The 19,244-nt window shown below is 39.5% G+C and overlaps 1 protein-coding gene across 3 annotated transcripts in view; it reads left to right on the top strand.

Annotated features, from left to right (window-relative positions):
• The window catches only part of LOC128688988 (uncharacterized), a 197,788-nt gene that overhangs the window by 124,668 nt on the left and 53,876 nt on the right, over nt 1–19,244 (top strand). For all 3 annotated transcript variants that reach the window (XM_053777055.2, XM_070083018.1, XM_070083024.1), the window contains one exon: nt 623–740. In XM_053777055.2, the coding sequence (XP_053633030.2) occupies nt 623–740 (118 nt within the window). The remainder of the gene's footprint in view (nt 1–622; nt 741–19,244) is intronic.

The raw sequence follows: 19,244 nt of genomic DNA, 5'->3' as shown, positions 1-19,244 counted from the left end.
CCGGGTGAGCGGCAGTCGCCGCTGTTGCCATACGCGGCTCATTTTCTGCAAACTTCATGCATCCATATCTCCGTAAGTATTGATGGTAAATTTTTTTTGTTTATCCTATAATGTTTAGAAAAAAAAACTATTTTTTCATAAGAAAAAAAAAATTTTTTTTTTTTTTGAAATTTGGCCGACCCTGAGAACAAGTTTCGGAGAGGGCCTGTCGACCCTCAAAGGGTTAAGGGTAATGTGTTACGGCAGAAGACCTCAAGCCTAAAAATCCATTGAGGAGAAGGACGCCAGGTCATTTACAGCAACATCGTAATGTCTTATTGTGCCTAATTTATCAGTTAGACTTCATGTATGTAAATGAAAAATGACTTGTACATAGGTGGTAGGTCTTGGAATGAATTGCCCACAGATACAGGACGACTACTGTATAGTATCATTATTGTTATTATTAAATTCCATCCATTTTAATCGTATCTTTTGCTAGTATAGAGAGACTATAGTCTATTGTGGCAGAGTAATGTGAGCAAATTAATGAGGGCAGAGATGATTACACTATCCACAAAATCACATGTTTCTGGAATAACATAATGATAGAATTGATTCTACAGACACCTTTATTTTTCAGGTATACTTATTTGGTTACATGAACTCAGCTTGTAACCCCATTATCTATGCTCTCCGCTCGCCCTCCTTTCGCCGAGGTTTCAGTGAGATCATCTGCAGGGATGAGGGAGCTATGTCAGGTGTGTATCTTTATTTTAATCTCCTGTCTGAGGCTGTCTTCAGTATATCACATGGTAGAATTAGGTACAGAACAAATTTAATACTGTACTTGGTTTAGTTTTTGCAGTACAGTACCATACAAGTACTGTGTACGTATCTGTAAACACTGATGGATACTTGAAGAACATACTCATATTTTGATATTAATTGCAGTGTCTAAATATTAAACTGTTTTATTTAGGTACTCTGCATTTAATTTTACAGATAGCATCATAAATTTATGCAGTGGCTGTCATGACTCCATAGTTATAGACATTCATTGGTGAGAAATTATTTAGATTTAGCTAAGGATGATCCAGCAAAGCTGATGTGGCTTATTTCTATTAGGATCTTATAATGCTATATAAAATATATTACATAGTAACATGGACTCTTGAATCCTGGGCTGGAAAGGGCAGTTCTTGTACTCTCTGGGGATGCTGCAGTTGAGAAGGGGGTGAGGGTAAATTGATTGTCAGCACATTTCTGGCAGGGGAGTGATTGAATGAATGTTGGTGTATGTGTTTCCTTTTGTATTGGGTCCCCTCTAGTCATAGAATATTTTACATGAATAATACTAAAGATGCACTTTTTATTATATTTTTTAACTGAAGGACAGTATTATGTAGCAAATAAAAGTGTGCTGGGAATTAATGAAGGAAAATTCAAGAATTTAGCACTGCTAATGGGTGTTGGTTATTAGAATCATGACAAAATAGTGACGTTAGGGGGGGTATAAATGCGGAATAAAATCCACCTTCCTAAAGGTATAATTAGTTAAATATACATGGAATAGCCACAAAATAGTTGTAAACAAACAAACAAAAAAGTTTATCTCTTAGCAAAGGTTGCAATGTGTGTGTTTACATTTCATAATTTGATTGGTATAAAGAAAGCCACTGTCGTGCTGGGGCATTTCGGGCAGACTTAACCTAATACGGGTTCGCCATCACAAATTCGGCATCACTGTGTCCTGTAGTGTGCTGGATTATTGAGTTTGCCGGATTATAGAGTGATTAGGTGAGAATACACTTAATAAATTTAGTAAGTAAGTAAGTTTATTCAGGTATATACAAATACAGTTACATAGATTATCATACAGAGCAGCATATGTGTAGAGAACCTAGGATAACCCAAAAAAGTCAGTTAACCAACTTGACTTACACAAGAAAGTTCATTGAACATTGGCAAAAATCGAACATTTCCACTACTTTGAACTCAATTTCAAGGTATATTTTGTCATGAAACCAATCAAAATTATATCTATTTCTGTAATATATCTTCCATTCTATCAAATGAAACCAAAAAATGAGAATACAGCCATAAAAATCATATGAAAATATACCTCTAAGGGGCAATTAATGGCCAGGAAGTGAACTCCGTTATTTATCGTTTGATTTTTTAATTTTTGGTGTACATTAAGAAGCATCTTTCCATCATACGTTGCCCAAGTTTCAATAAGATAGCCCAGCAAACAACTGGGAAAAAAATATTTACCAAAAATCACTTCAACTTCAAACACAAGAACATAAAGTGGGACCAAGTAAACCAAGTCCTAAACGATATAGGCTGGGAAGATAGACTAAGCAACACAGACCCCAACTTATGCCTAGAACAGATTAACTCGGTGGCACTTGATATATGCTCAAGGCTTATTTCTTTAAGAAAAAGGAGTAGATGTAAAATAGAAAGAGACAGGTGCTCCCTTTATAGGCAACGGAAAAGAATAACAGAGCTGCTAAAAGAGGCCAATATATCTGAAATGCGTAGGGAGTCACTGGTCAAAGAAATAGCAAACATCGAACTTAAGCTAAAGGAATTTTATAGGAGTCAGGAATCGTGGGAAGAACTAAAAGCCATAAATGAAATCGAAAGAAACCCAAATTATTTCTTTTCTTATGCCAAATCAAAGTCGAGAACAACATCCAGTATTGGGCCCCTACTTAAACAAGATGGGACCTACACAGATGACAGCAAGGAAATGAGTGAGCTGCTCAAGCACTGCCCTAAAAAAACTAAACAGATGACTGTGAAGAGACTGAACAGTATCCTGAAATCCATAAATACAAAGCACCTATACGAAAAACAGTACAGAATGGGCCACATAACCAGAGACCAAACAAAACGTTACTCGTCAATCCTAACCAGCCTAATAAGAAGGGCTAAAAAATTGTATTATGAGAACAGATTATCCAACTTACGAGGTGACATAAAAAAGACCTGGAAAACCCTATCAGAAATACTAGGAACAAAAAAGATAACACGAAATAGCGAAATTGAATTAACAAAACCAGATGAACCCCAATTCCCACCTACTGAAACAGCAAACAGACTCAATGATTTCTTCTCCACTATAGGAAAAAACCTTGCCAATAAAATCCCAAGCTCAGATACCCCACCCAATGACTACCTCACTGGCAACTACTCGAATACACTGTTCCTAGCTCCGACTAACCCAACTGAAGTCTCCCTTATTATCAACAAACTAAAAAACAAGACAGGAGATTTAAATACCTTACCACCCATTATGTACAAAAAAGTGTCACGGGTGCTATCACCAATCATTGCAACACTCTTTAACAAATCCATTGAATCCTCTACCTTTCCTACATTTCTCAAAATAGCAAGGGTCACCCCGATCCATAAAGGAGGAGACCACACAGACTTGAATAACTATAGGCCAATATCCAACTTACACCCTCTCTCTAAAATCTTTGAAAAATTAATCCATAAGCATATCTATTCCTACCTCATCTCCCACAACATACTCAACCCCTGTCAATTTGGGTTCAGGCCTAATAAAAATACTAATGATGCTATTATCCACATGCTAGAACATATTTATACAGCAATAGAGAAAAAGGAAGTTCCACTGGGGATCTTCATTGACTTACGTAAAGCTTTCGATACAGTTGACCATGACTTGCTCCACGTAAAATTGTCACACTATGGTATAAGAGGGCACTCCCCCCAACTACCTAAAGTCATACCTCAGCAACAGAAGCCAATATGTGTACACAAATGGGGCAAACTCTTCCGCACAGCCAATTACAGTTGGTGTCCCACAGGGAAGTGTCCTAGGCCCTCTTCTCTTTCTCTTATACATAAATGACCTACCAAATGCATCGCAACTACTCAAACCCACACTATTTGCAGATGACACTACATACGTCTACTCTCACCCGAGCCCAGTCATGCTAGCCAATACTGTAAATACCGAATTGCAGAAAATATCAACCTGGATGAGGACCAACAAACTTACTCTAAACATTGACAAAACCTACAACATTCAGTTTGGTAACAGAGCTACAGATGCGTCTCTTAACATAATGATAAATGGATCACCTATCACAAAACTCAGAGGGAAAATTCTTAGGAATCCACCTTGATAATAGACTCAAATTTCAAACACACATACAACAAATTTCCAAAAAAATTTCCAAGACTGTAGGCATACTATCAAAGATACGGTACTATGTTCCACAGTCAGCCCTCCTGGCCCTATATCACTCACTTATTTACCCCTATCTCACCTATGGAATTTGTGCATGGGGCTCAACAACAATAAACCATCTCAGACCACTAATCACTCATCAAAAGGCTGCAGTCAGAATGATAACAAATTCCCACTACAGACAGCACAATCCACCAATATTCAAAACTCTAAACCTACTCACAATACAAAACATCCATACTTATTACTGCACCTACCACATACATAGAACACTTAACTCTGACATAAACCCTCCCCTCAAACATCTCCTTACCAACCTCAACAGAACACATGATGATAACACAAGGCACAGATCACTCTTTGATGTTCCTCGAGTCCATCTCGCGCTATGCAAAAACTCAATGCACATAAAAGGCCCTAAAATCTGGAATTCATTACCTGTGAATATAAAAGAAACACTGTCTCTTTATAAATTCGTCTCTTCTCAAAAATCACATACTCACCCACAACTAAATAAATACTGAATAATTGTATCTCATAAATTGTATCTCATATATGTATCTCATTATTGTATCTCATAAATGTCAACCTGTGACCCAATCAAACTTTGTTACTATTTAACTTCATTACCTAACAGAATGCTCCATTCTACTGATTACACAACAACACAGTAAATGACCATATGACCTGTCTTTGTAATACTCATTTGTACTAAATTGTTATCTGTTTTACAATAATTTTTGTACCACAGAATATATCATTGCTTAGTTAATCTTAAGTCAATTTTAAGCCTGCCCATAATGCTCTGCATACAAGGGGCTTTGGCATGCTGCACTTTAAAAAACTGTATTCCTTGTACTTCTCTGTATCATGTTCAAATTAATAAATTTTTTTTTTTTTTTCAACAAGTCGGCCGTCTCCCACCGAGGCAGGGTGACCCAAAAAAGAAAGAAAACAATTTTCTTCTTATTCTTTTTAGTAATCTTTACAGGAAAAGGGGTTACTAGCCCATTGTTCCCGGCATTTTAGTTGACTTTTACAACACGCATGGCTTACGGAGGAAAGATTCTTATTCCACTTCCCCATGGATATAAAAGGAAAAGTAATAAAGACCAAGAACTATTAAGATAAAATCAAAGAAAACTCAGATGAGTGTGTATAAATAAATGTGTACATGTATGTGTAGTGTGACCTAAGTGTAAGTAGAAGTAGCAAGACATGCCTGTAATCTTGCATATTTATGAGACAGACAAAAGACATCAGCAATCCTACCATCATGTAAAACAATTACAGGCTTTCGTTTTACACTCACTTGGCAGGACGGTAGTACCTCCCTGGATGGTTGCTGTCTACCAACCTACTACCTACCAAATTAATAAATAAATAAAAAAAAAAAAAAAAAAAAAAAAAAAAAAAGTCCCAATATGACTCAGTTTTTAGCAAGCCGCTAACCAGACTGAGAGTCGAAGATCAAAATGAATTTTTTATGAGAGAGCCACAGAATTTGGTTAACACAAGCCTATCTGATATTATCCTGACGCCAAATGACTTCGAACAGGCGATGACATGCCCATGCACTCTGCCCCAGGGCCAGACTCATGGAACTCCGTGTTCATCAAGAACTGCAAGAAGCCCCTATCACAAGCTTTTACCGTCCTATGGCACCGGTAGCGGCAACAGGAACCTTGTCCTCTATTTTTACTTCTACCTGAGGTTCCCAGCAGCCCAGTGATGACCTAATCAAGACCCACATGACACTAACATGTGTGGATACCCAGAATGATATAAATCAACTGCAGAAATCACCCAAAAGTTCACAAATTACCAACTAATAGGACTCATACTACCACCTCCTACCCCACTGCCACTGAAGTGATACTCCACAACATTCACCCATCGCCTACTATTCACCCGAAGCCACAGCCAATGGACAAGGGTCAGAGCAATAAAAGAAGATCCAGTAACCAGCTAAGGACTCCTAACATCAAAGGTGAGAGCAGTAATAACACGAGGAAAACTTGTGGTACTGCCAGCCAGGACACAACCCTCATTACACACCGGCACCACCACAACACACAACAGACAACAACAAACATGGCCACCGCCACAGTCCAAGATAACTCCTTCCCAGTATTTGATGCCAAGAAGATCACCGACCCAGAAATAGCTAAACTCTTTATGATTCAGAACCAAACGATCACCAAACTAACTCAAGAAATGCAGGAACTAAAAGCTAGCAATGCAGATTACCTCAACAAGATCACTGCTCTAGAACATAAACTAGACACTCTGGAACAACAAAGCAACACCCACACCCAGTCCCTAGACACCATCAACACTCTAAAAGACCAAGTCATCCTACTTACTACCAACATTACAGAGGAAAGATCAAGAGTGGACCAACAACTTGCCAATGTCATAACCAACTTCCAAGACCATAATGACAAACAGCAGCTATCTGACGCTGTTGTAGTTAACAGCAAACATCTCCCAGCCACAGTCACCCAAGAGACCTGCATGGAGACCACCCTACAGCTTATCAAGGACCACCTTCGCCTTAACATACGTAGTGACGACCTAAAGGATTGCAAACTGATGGGCTACCAAGCAGGTAAAAAAACAGTGCTGTTAAAATTCCAAACTAGCCTACAAAGAAACAACCTACTAAAAACATCTATTTCTATGAAAACTGATGTTTACATCAATGAGTGCCTTACCAAAATAAGACAAAACCTTCTTTATCGGCTAAGAAAATTACGCTATGCCCAAAAAATCCACCAGTGCTTTGTGAGGGATGGAAAAATCGCAGTTAGGAAACAGCCCACTGGGAAGAGATACTTCATCTCTACAGAACATGACCTTAAAACATTCCTAAGTGAGGCTGGACTAACTGAATCAGAGTAAAGTGCAGATAATACCCACAGTCCACAGTTAGTGTTATATTGTCATAAATTTGTGCCCCCCTAAAATTCTAATACCCCAACTACTATTGATTGTCATTGTTGTATTCAACGACCATTCTACCTCATAGTCTTAATTGTGTTTAATATCTACAGAACCTATCTCCTTTTTTACAACTTACCGCATCACTGTTCCATCTTATTTTATTATAAACTAGCCATAACTTGTCCTCAATAATTCTACCTCACTTTAAAAAATACTCAATTGCCCAATTTTATTCTAAAATCCCTATTATTGCCCAATTTTGCATTAAACTATATTGATCAAACTTATTGTAAACTTCTTTTATTGACCATTTTTATTCTATATTTTTTTAAACTAGTATTTTCAACTACAACTTTTATATTATCCTGTCTACCATCTTACTAGCATATTATAACCAAGTCATTGCCATTTTTATTTTTATCATTCTTTTTTTTTTTTTTATTATTATTCTTTTGCTACCTTAACTTGTGTATTTTATCCTGTCAATTTAAATCTAGTTATACTCTAATTCTTGTAAACAACTTATATAAGACCTTAGTGCAATTACAATTGAGAGTCTTGTGCCTTTTTTATATTATTAGATTAAACTCAGTTGTACTATAGTCAATACCAAATTCATTATATTAGACCATAGTACAATTACTAGTGAGAGACTGGTGCTATTTTTAATTTGTATTTTTATATTATTAGATTAAATCTAGTTGTACTATAGCTCATTCTAGCTCAAAACATAGACTCCACAAAAGTCATTATGTTAGACCTTAGTGCAGTTACAAGTGAGAGTCTTGTTCTATTTTAAATTTGTATTTTTATATTACTAGTTTATACCTAGTTGTACTTTAGTTCATTCCAGCACAACACATAGACAACATCAACTTCATTATGTGTAGTAGTGACTATACTCTATATGACCAAAATACTCTAGCTATATACTTATCCAAACTTCCCACCACTACAGATATCAGTACTAGAACTCAACACACAACTCAGGATATAAATAACCATAATTTAAACCTAGAAGATGATTGATCACATTGACCCTGATCTAAACCTCCATAATCTGACACCCAATCAAAACCTATTGGAAAGTAACTGCCTTTATTACATAGCATCACAAGCCAGCACTATCCTAAACAATGCTAAAAGTCTATCAGTACTTAACTACAACATCAGGTCCTTAAGCAAACACTATGATGAGCTCCTGGCACTCCTTGAATCACTAAAGACACCCTTCTCCTGCATTATTCTTACTGAGACCTGGCTTAAGCAGGACACAATAGATATCTACCCTCTACCAGGATACACAGCAATTCACAACTGCAGACCAAACCAAGTTGGGGGTGGTATTGCAATCTATTACTCTAACCAATTATCTTGTATTAGCACCACTTGCTTTAGTGATGAATATGGGGAATACATTTTTGCTAATTTTACTGTAAAAACCTTAAGACACCTATAACAATCGGTGCCATTTACCGGATACCTCACACAAACATCCCAAATTTCAGTGAGAAATTAAACTCACTAATAACAAACAGACAAATGAATAAGCACCACCTTCTCTTAGCTGGAGACTTCAACATCAACCTTGGCTTTCTAGATGATCAGCCTGTAACTGATTTCATCAACAATATGAACAACACACTTCTCATACCAACAATAACTAAACCAACCAGGCTCACCGAGACAAGTGCAACCATAATAGACCACATATGGACCAATATACTAGCCCCCCTTAAATCAGGGATAATCACAGATAGCACTACAGACCACTACCCTACCTTCCTCCTGACAAACATTAGTAAACCACCACTTGAATACAAAAAAGTCTCATTTAGACTCCATGACGCGGCCTCAATAAGGAAGTTCACAGCTGACCTAGAGACTGTTGACTGGCCTACAGAATTCTCCAAGGCCAATGGTATTGATGACTGGACAGACATTTTTCTTAACACATTACTTAGACTATACAACAAACATTGTCCTATAAAAACGAAACAGATCACAAACAAAACGGCTTGGTTGCCCATGGCTAACCAGCACCATTCTGAAATCCATTGACAAGAAACACCAATATGAAAAGCAATATAGACAGGGCTTAATACACAAAGATATTCTTAAACACTATTCATCAGTTCTCACCAAAGTAATAAAGAAAGCCAAACAACTATACTACTCCAGTAGATTCACAGACACTAGAGGAGATATAAAAAAGACCTGGAAAACACACTCTCAGATTCTAGGGACCCACAAACTGAAAAAAACAAGAATACTGTCCTAACTAAACCTAATGAAACACCACTACATCCCACTGACACAGCTAACAAGATAAACAACTTCTTCTCAACCATAGGATCTAATCTCGCCAATAAAATCCCACATACCAATGCCCATGCCGGGGACTACCTAGATGGAAATTTCCCAAATTCCTTCTATCTTGCACCAACTGAGCCCTTGGAAGTCACCGAGATTATAAAGTCACTTAAAAACAACTCAGGGAATCTGTCTCATGTCCCACCATTACTGTACAAGCGAGCGGCCCATATCCTTTCGCATGCTATTTCATTACTTTTTAACAAGTCACTAGAAACTAGCACCTTCCCGAAACTACTCAAGATGGCAAGGGTTACACCAATACATAAAGGTGGTGACCCTACAGACTTAAACAACTATAGGCCAATATCAAACTTACCATTGCTATCCAAAATCTTTGAGAAACTCGTGCACAGGAGACTATGTTTATTTATAACAGCACAAAACATACTCGACCCCTGCCAATTTGGATTCAGGAAAAACAAAAGCACTAATGATGCAATCATAAAAATGCTAGATCTGCTTTACACAGCATTGGAAAATAAGGAATATCCACTAGGAATTTTTATTGACCTAAGAAAAGCTTTTGACACAGTAGACCACGACATCCTACTCCACAAACTTGACCATTACGGTATAAGAGGCCATGCGCTTGCTTATTTCAAATCTTACCTTACTAATAGGTATCAGTATGTCACCATTAAAGACACAGCATCAACAACATGGCCACTTGATACTGGACTTCCGCAGGGAAGTGTCCTTGGTCCCCTGCTCTTCCTCATATACATCAATGATCTTCCAAACGTATCCCAACACCTGAAACCCATTCTCTTTGCTGACGACATGACTTATGTCATCTCTCACCCTAATCTTGCCACCCTCAACACCATTGTTAATGAGGAGCTGATCAAAATATCGACTTGGATGACAGCCAATAAACTTACGCTTAACACTGACAAAACCTACTATATTATGTTTGGTAGTAGAGCAGGAGATGCACAAATTAACATTATGATTGACAACACTCTAATTACCAGACATAATGAGGGCAAATTCCTAGGCCTATACCTTGACAACAACCTGAATTTCAGCACCCATATCCAACACATAACCAAAAAAGTATCCAAAACAGTTGGGATCCTCTCCAAGATACGATACTACGTGCCGCAAAATGCCCTTCTCACACTATACCACTCACTTATTTATCCATACCTCACCTATGCTATTTGTGCTTGGGGATCAACTGCAGCAACACACCTAAAGCCAATAATAACCCAACCAAAAGCTGCAGTAAGAATAATCACTAAATCCCATCCCTGGCAACACACCCCCCCACTCTTCATAGATCTAAACTTACTCCCTGTTCAATACATCCACACTTACTACTGTGCAATCTACATCTACAGGACCTTAAACTCCAATATCAACCTTGACCTAAAACGCTTTCTTGATAGTTGTGACAGAACCCACAGGCATAACACCAGACACAAACATCTCTCCGACATTCCCCGTGTCCGACTAAACCTTTACAAAAATTCAATGTATGTCAAAGGCCCTAAAATCTGGAACACCCTGCCTGAGAACTCTAGAACTGCAGACACATTCATCACCTTCAAAACTACCATTAGAAAACATCTTATCTCCCTGATACACCCCATCAACTAACTACACGAATACCACCTGGTGGTTCACACTTACACTCACTCACCCATTTGACCATAAACAGAAATATTAATCTCAATCTTAAAATAATGAATCCTATGATACTCCAATACTGAAACTATGTACTGTGCCAAAACAAAAGCATTCACATTGCTAAACTCACAAACTAGTATTTACTCACTTAGCCATAATACCAACTTACCTCATAATTTGTAATATTTTAAAATAAAGAATTAAACTAAGTTTGCCCGAAATGCCTAGCCATGCTAGGTGTTCTAGTGGTACACTCTGTAATCATTATTTAACTACATGTAAACCACACAATAACCAAATTCTGTAAATTCAACATTGTAATCCTTATAGAGAATAAACTTTGAATATTTGAATTGAATATGGAGAGGGAGCATGGACACGGGGATCGTCCCACAGTTACTAAAAACAACAGACATAGCCCCACTCCACAAAGGAGGCAGTAAAGCAATAGAAAAGAACTACAGACTGATAGCACTAACATCCCATATCATAAAAATCTTGGAAAGGGTCCTAAGAAGCAAGATCGCCACCCATCTAGATACCCATCAATTACACAACCCAGGGCAACATGGGTTTAGAACAGGTCGCTCCTGTCTGTCTCAGCTACTGGATCACTACGACAAGGTCCTAGATGCACTACCTGGAGTTTACCTGGAGAGAGTTCCGGGGGTCAACGCCCCCGCGGCCCGGTCTGTGACCAGGCCTCCTGGTGGATCAGAGCCTGATCAACCAGGCTGTTGCTGCTGGCTGCACGCAAACCAACGTACGAGCCACAGCCTGGCTGATCAGGAACTGACTTTAGGTGCTTGTCCAGTGCCAGCTTGAAGACTGCCAGGGGTCTGTTGGTAATCCCCCTTATGTGTGCTGGGAGGCAGTTGAACAGTCTTGGGCCCCTGACACTTATTGTATGGTCTCTTAACGTGCTAGTGACACCCCTGCTTTTCATTGGGGGGATGGTGCATCGTCTGCCAAGTCTTTTGCTTTCATAGTGAGTGATTTTCGTGTGCAAGTTCGGTACTAGTCCCTCTAGGATTTTCCAGGTGTATATAATCATGTATCTCTCCCTCCTGCGTTCCAGGGAATACAGGTTTAGGAACCTCAAGCGCTCCCAGTAATTGAGGTGTTTTATCTCTGTTATGCGCGCCGTGAAAGTTCTCTGTACATTTTCTAGGTCAGCAATTTCACCTGCCTTGGAAGGTGCTGTTAGTGTGCAGCAATATTCCAGCCTAGATAGAACAAGTGACCTGAAGTGTGTCATCATGGGCTTGGCCTCCCTAGTTTTGAAGGTTCTCATTATCCATCCTGTCATTTTTCTAGCAGATGCGATTGATACAATGTTATGGTCCTTGAAGGTGAGATCCTCCGACATGATCACTCCCAGGTCTTTGACGTTGGTGTTTCTCTCTATTTTGTGGCCAGAATTTGTTTTGTACTCTGATGAAGATTTAATTTCCTCATGTTTACCATATCTGAGTAATTGAAATTTCTCATCGTTGAACTCCATATTGTTTTCTGCAGCCCACTGAAAGATTTGGTTGATGTCTGCCTGGAGCCTTGCAGTGTCTGCAATGGAAGACACTGTCATGCAGATTCGGGTGTCATCTGCAAAGGAAGACACGGTGCTGTGGCTGACATCCTTGTCTATGTCGGATATGAGGATGAGGAACAAGATGGGAGCGAGTACTGTGCCTTGTGGGACAGAGCTTTTCACCGTAGCTGCCTCGGACTTTACTCTGTTGACGACTACTCTCTGTGTTCTGTTAGTGAGGAAATTATAGATCCATCGACCGACTTTTCCTGTTATTCCTTTAGCACGCATTTTGTGCGCTATTATGCCATGGTCACACTTGTCGAAGGCTTTTGCAAAGTCTGTATATATTACATCTGCATTCTTTTTGTCTTCTAGTGCATTTAGGACCTTGTCGTAGTGATCCAATAGTTGAGACAGACAGGAGCGACCTGTTCTAAACCCATGTTGCCCTGGGTTGTGTAACTGATGGGTTTCTAGATGGGTGGTGATCTTGCTTCTTAGGACATTTTCAAAGATTTTTATGATATGGGATGTTAGTGCTATTGGTCTGTAGTTCTTTGCTGTTGCTTTACTGCCCCGTTTGTGGAGTGGGGCTATGTCTGTTGTTTTTAGTAACTGTGGGACGACCCCCGTGTCCATGCTCCCTCTCCATAGGATGGAAAAGGCTCGTGATAGAGGCTTCTTGCAGTTCTTGATGAACACAGAGTTCCATGAGTCTGGCCCTGGGGCAGATGTAATATACACAGACTTTGCAAAAGCCATCGACCAGTGTGACCATGGCATAATAGTGCACAAAATGTGTGCTAAAGGAATAACAGGAAAAGTTGGTAGATGGATCTTTAATATCGTCTCAAGCAGAACACAAAGAGTAGTAGTCAACAGAATAAAGTCTGAGGCGGCTACAGTGAAAAGCTCTGTTCTACAAGGCACAGTACTCGCTCCCATCTTGTTTCTCATCCTCATATCTGACATAGACAAGGATGTCAGCCACAGCACCATGTCTCCCTTTGCAGATGACACTCGAATCTGCATGACAGTGTCTTCCATTGCAGACACTGCAAGGCTTCAGGCGGACATCAACCAAATCTTTCAGTGGGCTGCAGAAAACAATATAAAGTTCAACGATGAGAAATTTCAATTACTCCGATATGGTAAACATGAGGAAATTAAAACTTCATCAGCGTACAAAATAAATTCCTTCCTCAAAATAGAACGAAAAACCAACATGAAAGACCTGAGAGTGATCATGTTGGAGGATCTCACCTGCAAGGACCATAACATTGTATCAATCGCATCTGCTAGAAAAATGACAGGATGGATAATGAGAACTTTCAAAACTAGGGATGCCAAGCCCATGATGACACTCTTCAGGTCACTTGTTCTATCTAGGCTGGAATATTGCTGCACACTAACAGCACCTTTCAAGGCAGGTGAAATTGCTGACCTAGAAAATGTACAGAGAACCTTCACGGCGTGCATAACGGAGATAAAATGCCTCAATTACTGGGAGCGCTTGAAGTTTCTGAACCTGTACTCCCTGGAATGCAGGCAGGAGAGATAAATGATTATATTCACCTGGAAAATCCTAGAGGGACTAGTACCGAACTTGCACACGAAAATCACTCGCAACGAAAGCAAAAGACTCGGCAAACGATGCAACATCCCCTCAATGAAAAGCAGAGGTGTCACTAGCACGTTAAGAGACAATACAATAAGTGTCAGGGGCCCGAGACTGTTCAACTGCCTCCCAGCATACATAAGGGGGATTACCAATAGACCCCTGGCTGTCTTGAAGCAGGCACTGGACAAACACCTAAAGTCGGTACCTGACCAGCCAGGCTGGGGCTCGTACGTTGGATTGCGTGCAGCCAGCAGTAACAGCCTGGTTGATCAGGCTCTGATCCACCATATGGCCTGGTCACAGACCGGGCCGTGGGGGCGTTGACCCCCGGAACGCTCTCCAGGTAAACTCCAGGAATGGCAAGCCCAAGCCACATACTGGAAATAAGTCATTTTGGCTTTTTTTGGGGGTTATCCTAGGTTCTCTATACATACGCTGCTAAGTATAATTTTTTTTTTTTTTTAACAAGTTGGCCGTCTCCCACCGAGGCAGGGTGACCCAAAAAGAAAGAAAATCCCCTAAAAGAAAATACTTTCATCATCATTCAACACTTTCACTTCGCTAACACAGAATCACTGTTTTTGCAGAGGTGCCCAGAATACAACAGTTTAGAACCATATACGTATAAAGATACACAACATATCCCTCCAAACTGCCAATATCCCAAACCCCTCCTTTAAAGTACAGGCATTGTACTTCCCATTTCCAGGACTCAAGTCCAGCTGTATAAAAATAACTGGTTTCCCTGAATCCCTTCAATAATATTACCCTGCTCACACTCCAGCAGCTTGACAGGTCCCAAGTACCATTCGTCTCCATTCACTCCTGTCTAGCACGCTCACACATGGTTGCTGGAAGTCCAAGCCCCTCGCCTACAAAACCTCCTTTACCCCCTTCCTCCAACCTTTTCGAGGACGACCCCTACCCCGCCTTCCTTCCCCTACAGATTTATACACTCTCCATGTCATTCGACTTTGACCCATTCTCTCTAAATGACTAAACCACCTCAACAACCCCTCTTCAGCCCACTTACTAATACTTTTATTAACTCCACACCTTCTCCTAATTTCCTAGCTCTCAATTTTCTGCATAATATTTACACCACACATTGCCCTTAGACAGGACTTTGCCACTGCCTCCAACCATTTCCTCACTGCAACATTTACAACCCAAGCTTCACACCCATATAAGATGATAAGATAACTTTTTTTGTCTCCATGTATACCTCAACACACCACTCACCTTTTTTCCTTCATCAGTTCTATGGTTAACCTCATCCTTCATAAATCCATCCACTGACACGTCAACTCCCAAATATCTGAAAACATTCACTTCTTCCATACTCCTCCTCTCCAATTTGATATCCAGTTTTTCTTTATCTAAATCATTTGATATCCTCATCACCAAACTCCTTTCTATGTTCACTTTCAACTTTCTACCTTTACACACACACCCAAACTCGTCCACTAACCTTTGCAATTTTTCTTTAGAATCTCCCATAAGCACGGTATCATCAGCAAAAAGTAACTGTATCAATTCCCATTTTGTATTTTAATTCCCCATTATTTTAATCTCACCCCTCTCCTGAACACCCTAGCATTTACTTCTTTTACAACCCCAACTATAAATATACGTATTAAACAACCATGGTAACATTACACATCTCTAAGACCTACTTTTACTGGGAAGTAGTCTTCCCCCCTTCTACATGCCCTAACCTGAGCCTCACTGTCCTTATAAAAACTCTTTACAGCATTTAGTAACTTACCACCTGTTCCATATACTTACAACATCTGCCACATTGCTCCCCTATCCACTCTATCATATGCCTTTTCTAAATCCACAAATGCAATGAAAACTTCCCTACCTTTATCTAAATACTGTTCACATATGCTTCAATGTAAACACTTGATCTACACATCCCCTACCCACTCTAAAACCTCCTTGCTCATCCACAATCCTACATTCTGTCTTACCTGTAATTCTTTCAATAATAACCCTACTGTACACTTTTCCTGATATACTCAGTAAACTAATTCTTCTATAATTTTTACAATCTCTTTTATCTCCCTTCCCTTTATATAAAGGAACTATACATGCTCTCTGCCAAACCCTAGGTATCTTCCCCTCTTTCATACATTTATTAAACACAGATACCAACCACTCTAACACTACCCCCGCCCACCCCCGCTTTTAACATTTCTGTCATGATCCCGTCAGTTCCAGCTGCTTTACCCCCTTTTATTCTATGTAATGCCTCATGCACATCCACACTCACATCCTGCTCCTCTTCACTCTTAAAAGATGGTTTACCTTCTTGGTATGAAATTACCGCCTTCCTTTCTTCGTCGGCATTTTAAAGTTCCTCAAAATATTCCTGCCATCTTCCCTATACTTCCATCTCCCCATCTACTAACTCCCCTACTCTCTTTTTACCTGACAAATCCATTCGTTCCCTAGGCTTTCTTAACTTGTTTAACTCCAAAATTTTTTCTTCATTGAAATTTCTTGACAGTGCCTTTCCCACTCTATCATCTGCTCTCCTTTTGCACTCTCACCACTCTCTTCACCTTTCTTTTACTCTCCATATACTCTGCTCTTCTTATAACACTTCTGCTTTGTAAAAACCTCTTATAAGCTACCTTTTTCTCTTTTATCACACCCTTTACTTCATCATTCCACCAATCACTCCTCCTTCCTCCTGCACCCACCCTTCTATAATCACAAACTTCTGCTCCACATTCTAATACTGCATTTTTAAAACTACTCCAACCCTCTTCAACTCCCCCACTACTCATACTTGCACCAGCCCACCTTTCTTCCAATAATTCCTTATATCTCACCTGAACTTCCTCCTCCCTTAGTTTATACACTTTCACCTCCCTCTTACTTGTTGTTGCCATTTTCCTCTTGTCCCATCTACCTCTTACTCCAACTGTAGCCACAACTAAATAATAATCTGATATATCAGTTGCCCCTCTATAAACATGTACATCCTGGAGCCTACCCATCAACCTTTTATCCACCAATACATAATCTAACAAACTACTTTCATTACATACTATATCATACCTTGTACATGTATACTTATTTATCCTCTTTTTCATAAAATATGTATTACTTATTACCGAACCTCTTTCTACACATAGCTCAATTAAAGGCTCCCCATTTTCATTTACCCCTGGCACCTCAAATTTACCTACTACTCCCTCCACAACATTTTTACCCACTTTAGCATTGAAATCCCCAACCACAAGTACTCTCACACATGGTTCAAAACTCCCCACGCATTCACTCAACATTTCCCAGAATCTCTCTCTCTCCTGTATATTTCTCTCTTCTCCAGGCGCATATATGCTTACTATAACCCACTTTTCACATCCAACCTTTATTTTACTCCACATAATCCTTGAATTAATACATTTATAGTCCGTCTTTTCCTGCCATAGCTTATTCTTCAACATTATTGCTACTCTTTCTTTAGCTCTAACTCTATTTGAAACCCCTGACCTAATCTCATTTATTTCTCTCCACTGAAACTCTTCCACCCCCTTCAGCTTTGTTTCACTTAAAGCCAGGATATCCAGCTTCTTATCTTTCATAACATCCACAATCATCTCTCTTATCATTCGCACAACATCCACGCACATTCAGACATCCCACTTTGACAGTTTTCTTCTTATTCTTTTTAGTAATTATTACAGGAAAAGGGGTTACTAGCCCATTGTTCCCGGCATTTTAGTTGACTTTTACAACACGCATGGCGTACGGAGGATAGATTCTTATTCCAATTCCCAATGGATATAAAAGGAAAAGTAACAAGAAGAAGAACTATTAAGATAAAATCAAAGAAAACTCAGATGAATGTGTATAAATAAATGTGTAACATGTATGTGTAGTGTGTATACCTGAATAAACTTACTTCTGTTCTTTCGACTGAGTACAAGAAACTGCCCATTCACCTATTTCAACTACCCAATAAAGTGGCCAGAAATTGGCAATTTGGCCAATATCACACAAATTTCAAAAGATGACAATTTCAAAATAGGGTCCAGATGAACAATGCAGTCATTCCTGGTGCTAAAATAACATTTTCTCTGTTCATTAGTCATGTCTCCAGGCCTCTCTTTTAATACTCTTGCTTACCATTTAGAATTTTTATTCACACAAAAAATAGAAGATACAGTGGTCCCCCGCTTTTCGTAGTTCCCGGCAATCGTAAAATTCGCCAATCATAGGGGTATTTTCGTATAAACATGGACTCGCTTTTCATAGGTTGACTCGCGAGTCATAGTTCGTCCGGGACGCGTACCCACGGCGGCAGCCAGTCTGGCATTGTTTACCAGTGAGCGAAGGTCCCCTCACGTGCTCCAGCGAAATATTTCATAATATTCCATTTATTTTAGTGCTTGCAAGTACTAAATAAGCTACCATGGCTCCAAAGAAAGCTAGTGCCAAGCCTGTGGTAAAGAAGGTGAGAAATACGATTGAATTTAAGAAAACCATCATTGAACAATATGAAAGTGGTACGAGTGTGGCCGAACTGTCCAGGATGTATAAGAAACCCTACACAACCTTATGTTCCATAGTGGCCAAGAAAAATGAAATAAAGGATGCTGTTGTTGCAAAGGGAGTAACTATGCTGACAAAAATGAGATCACCAGTACTGGAAGAGGTTGAGAAGTTATTATTGGTGTGGATAAATGAGAAACAATTAGCAGGAGATACTCTTATGACTTCATTTATTTGTGAAAAGGCTAGGCAGTTGCATGAAGATTTGGTAAAGAAATTGCCTGCAAATAGTGGTGAAGTGAGTGAATTTAAGGTCAGCAAAGGCTGGTTTGAGAGATTTAAGAACCGTACTGGCATACACAGTGTGGTAAGGCATGGTGACGCTGCCAGTTCGGACCACAAGGCGGCTGAAA

The sequence above is a fragment of the Cherax quadricarinatus genome, chromosome 1 (assembly GCF_038502225.1).
Source record: "Cherax quadricarinatus isolate ZL_2023a chromosome 1, ASM3850222v1, whole genome shotgun sequence".
Taxonomy (NCBI): domain Eukaryota; kingdom Metazoa; phylum Arthropoda; class Malacostraca; order Decapoda; family Parastacidae; genus Cherax; species Cherax quadricarinatus.
Note: the sequence above shows the minus strand (reverse complement) of the source record. Positions and strands in the feature narration are given on the sequence as shown.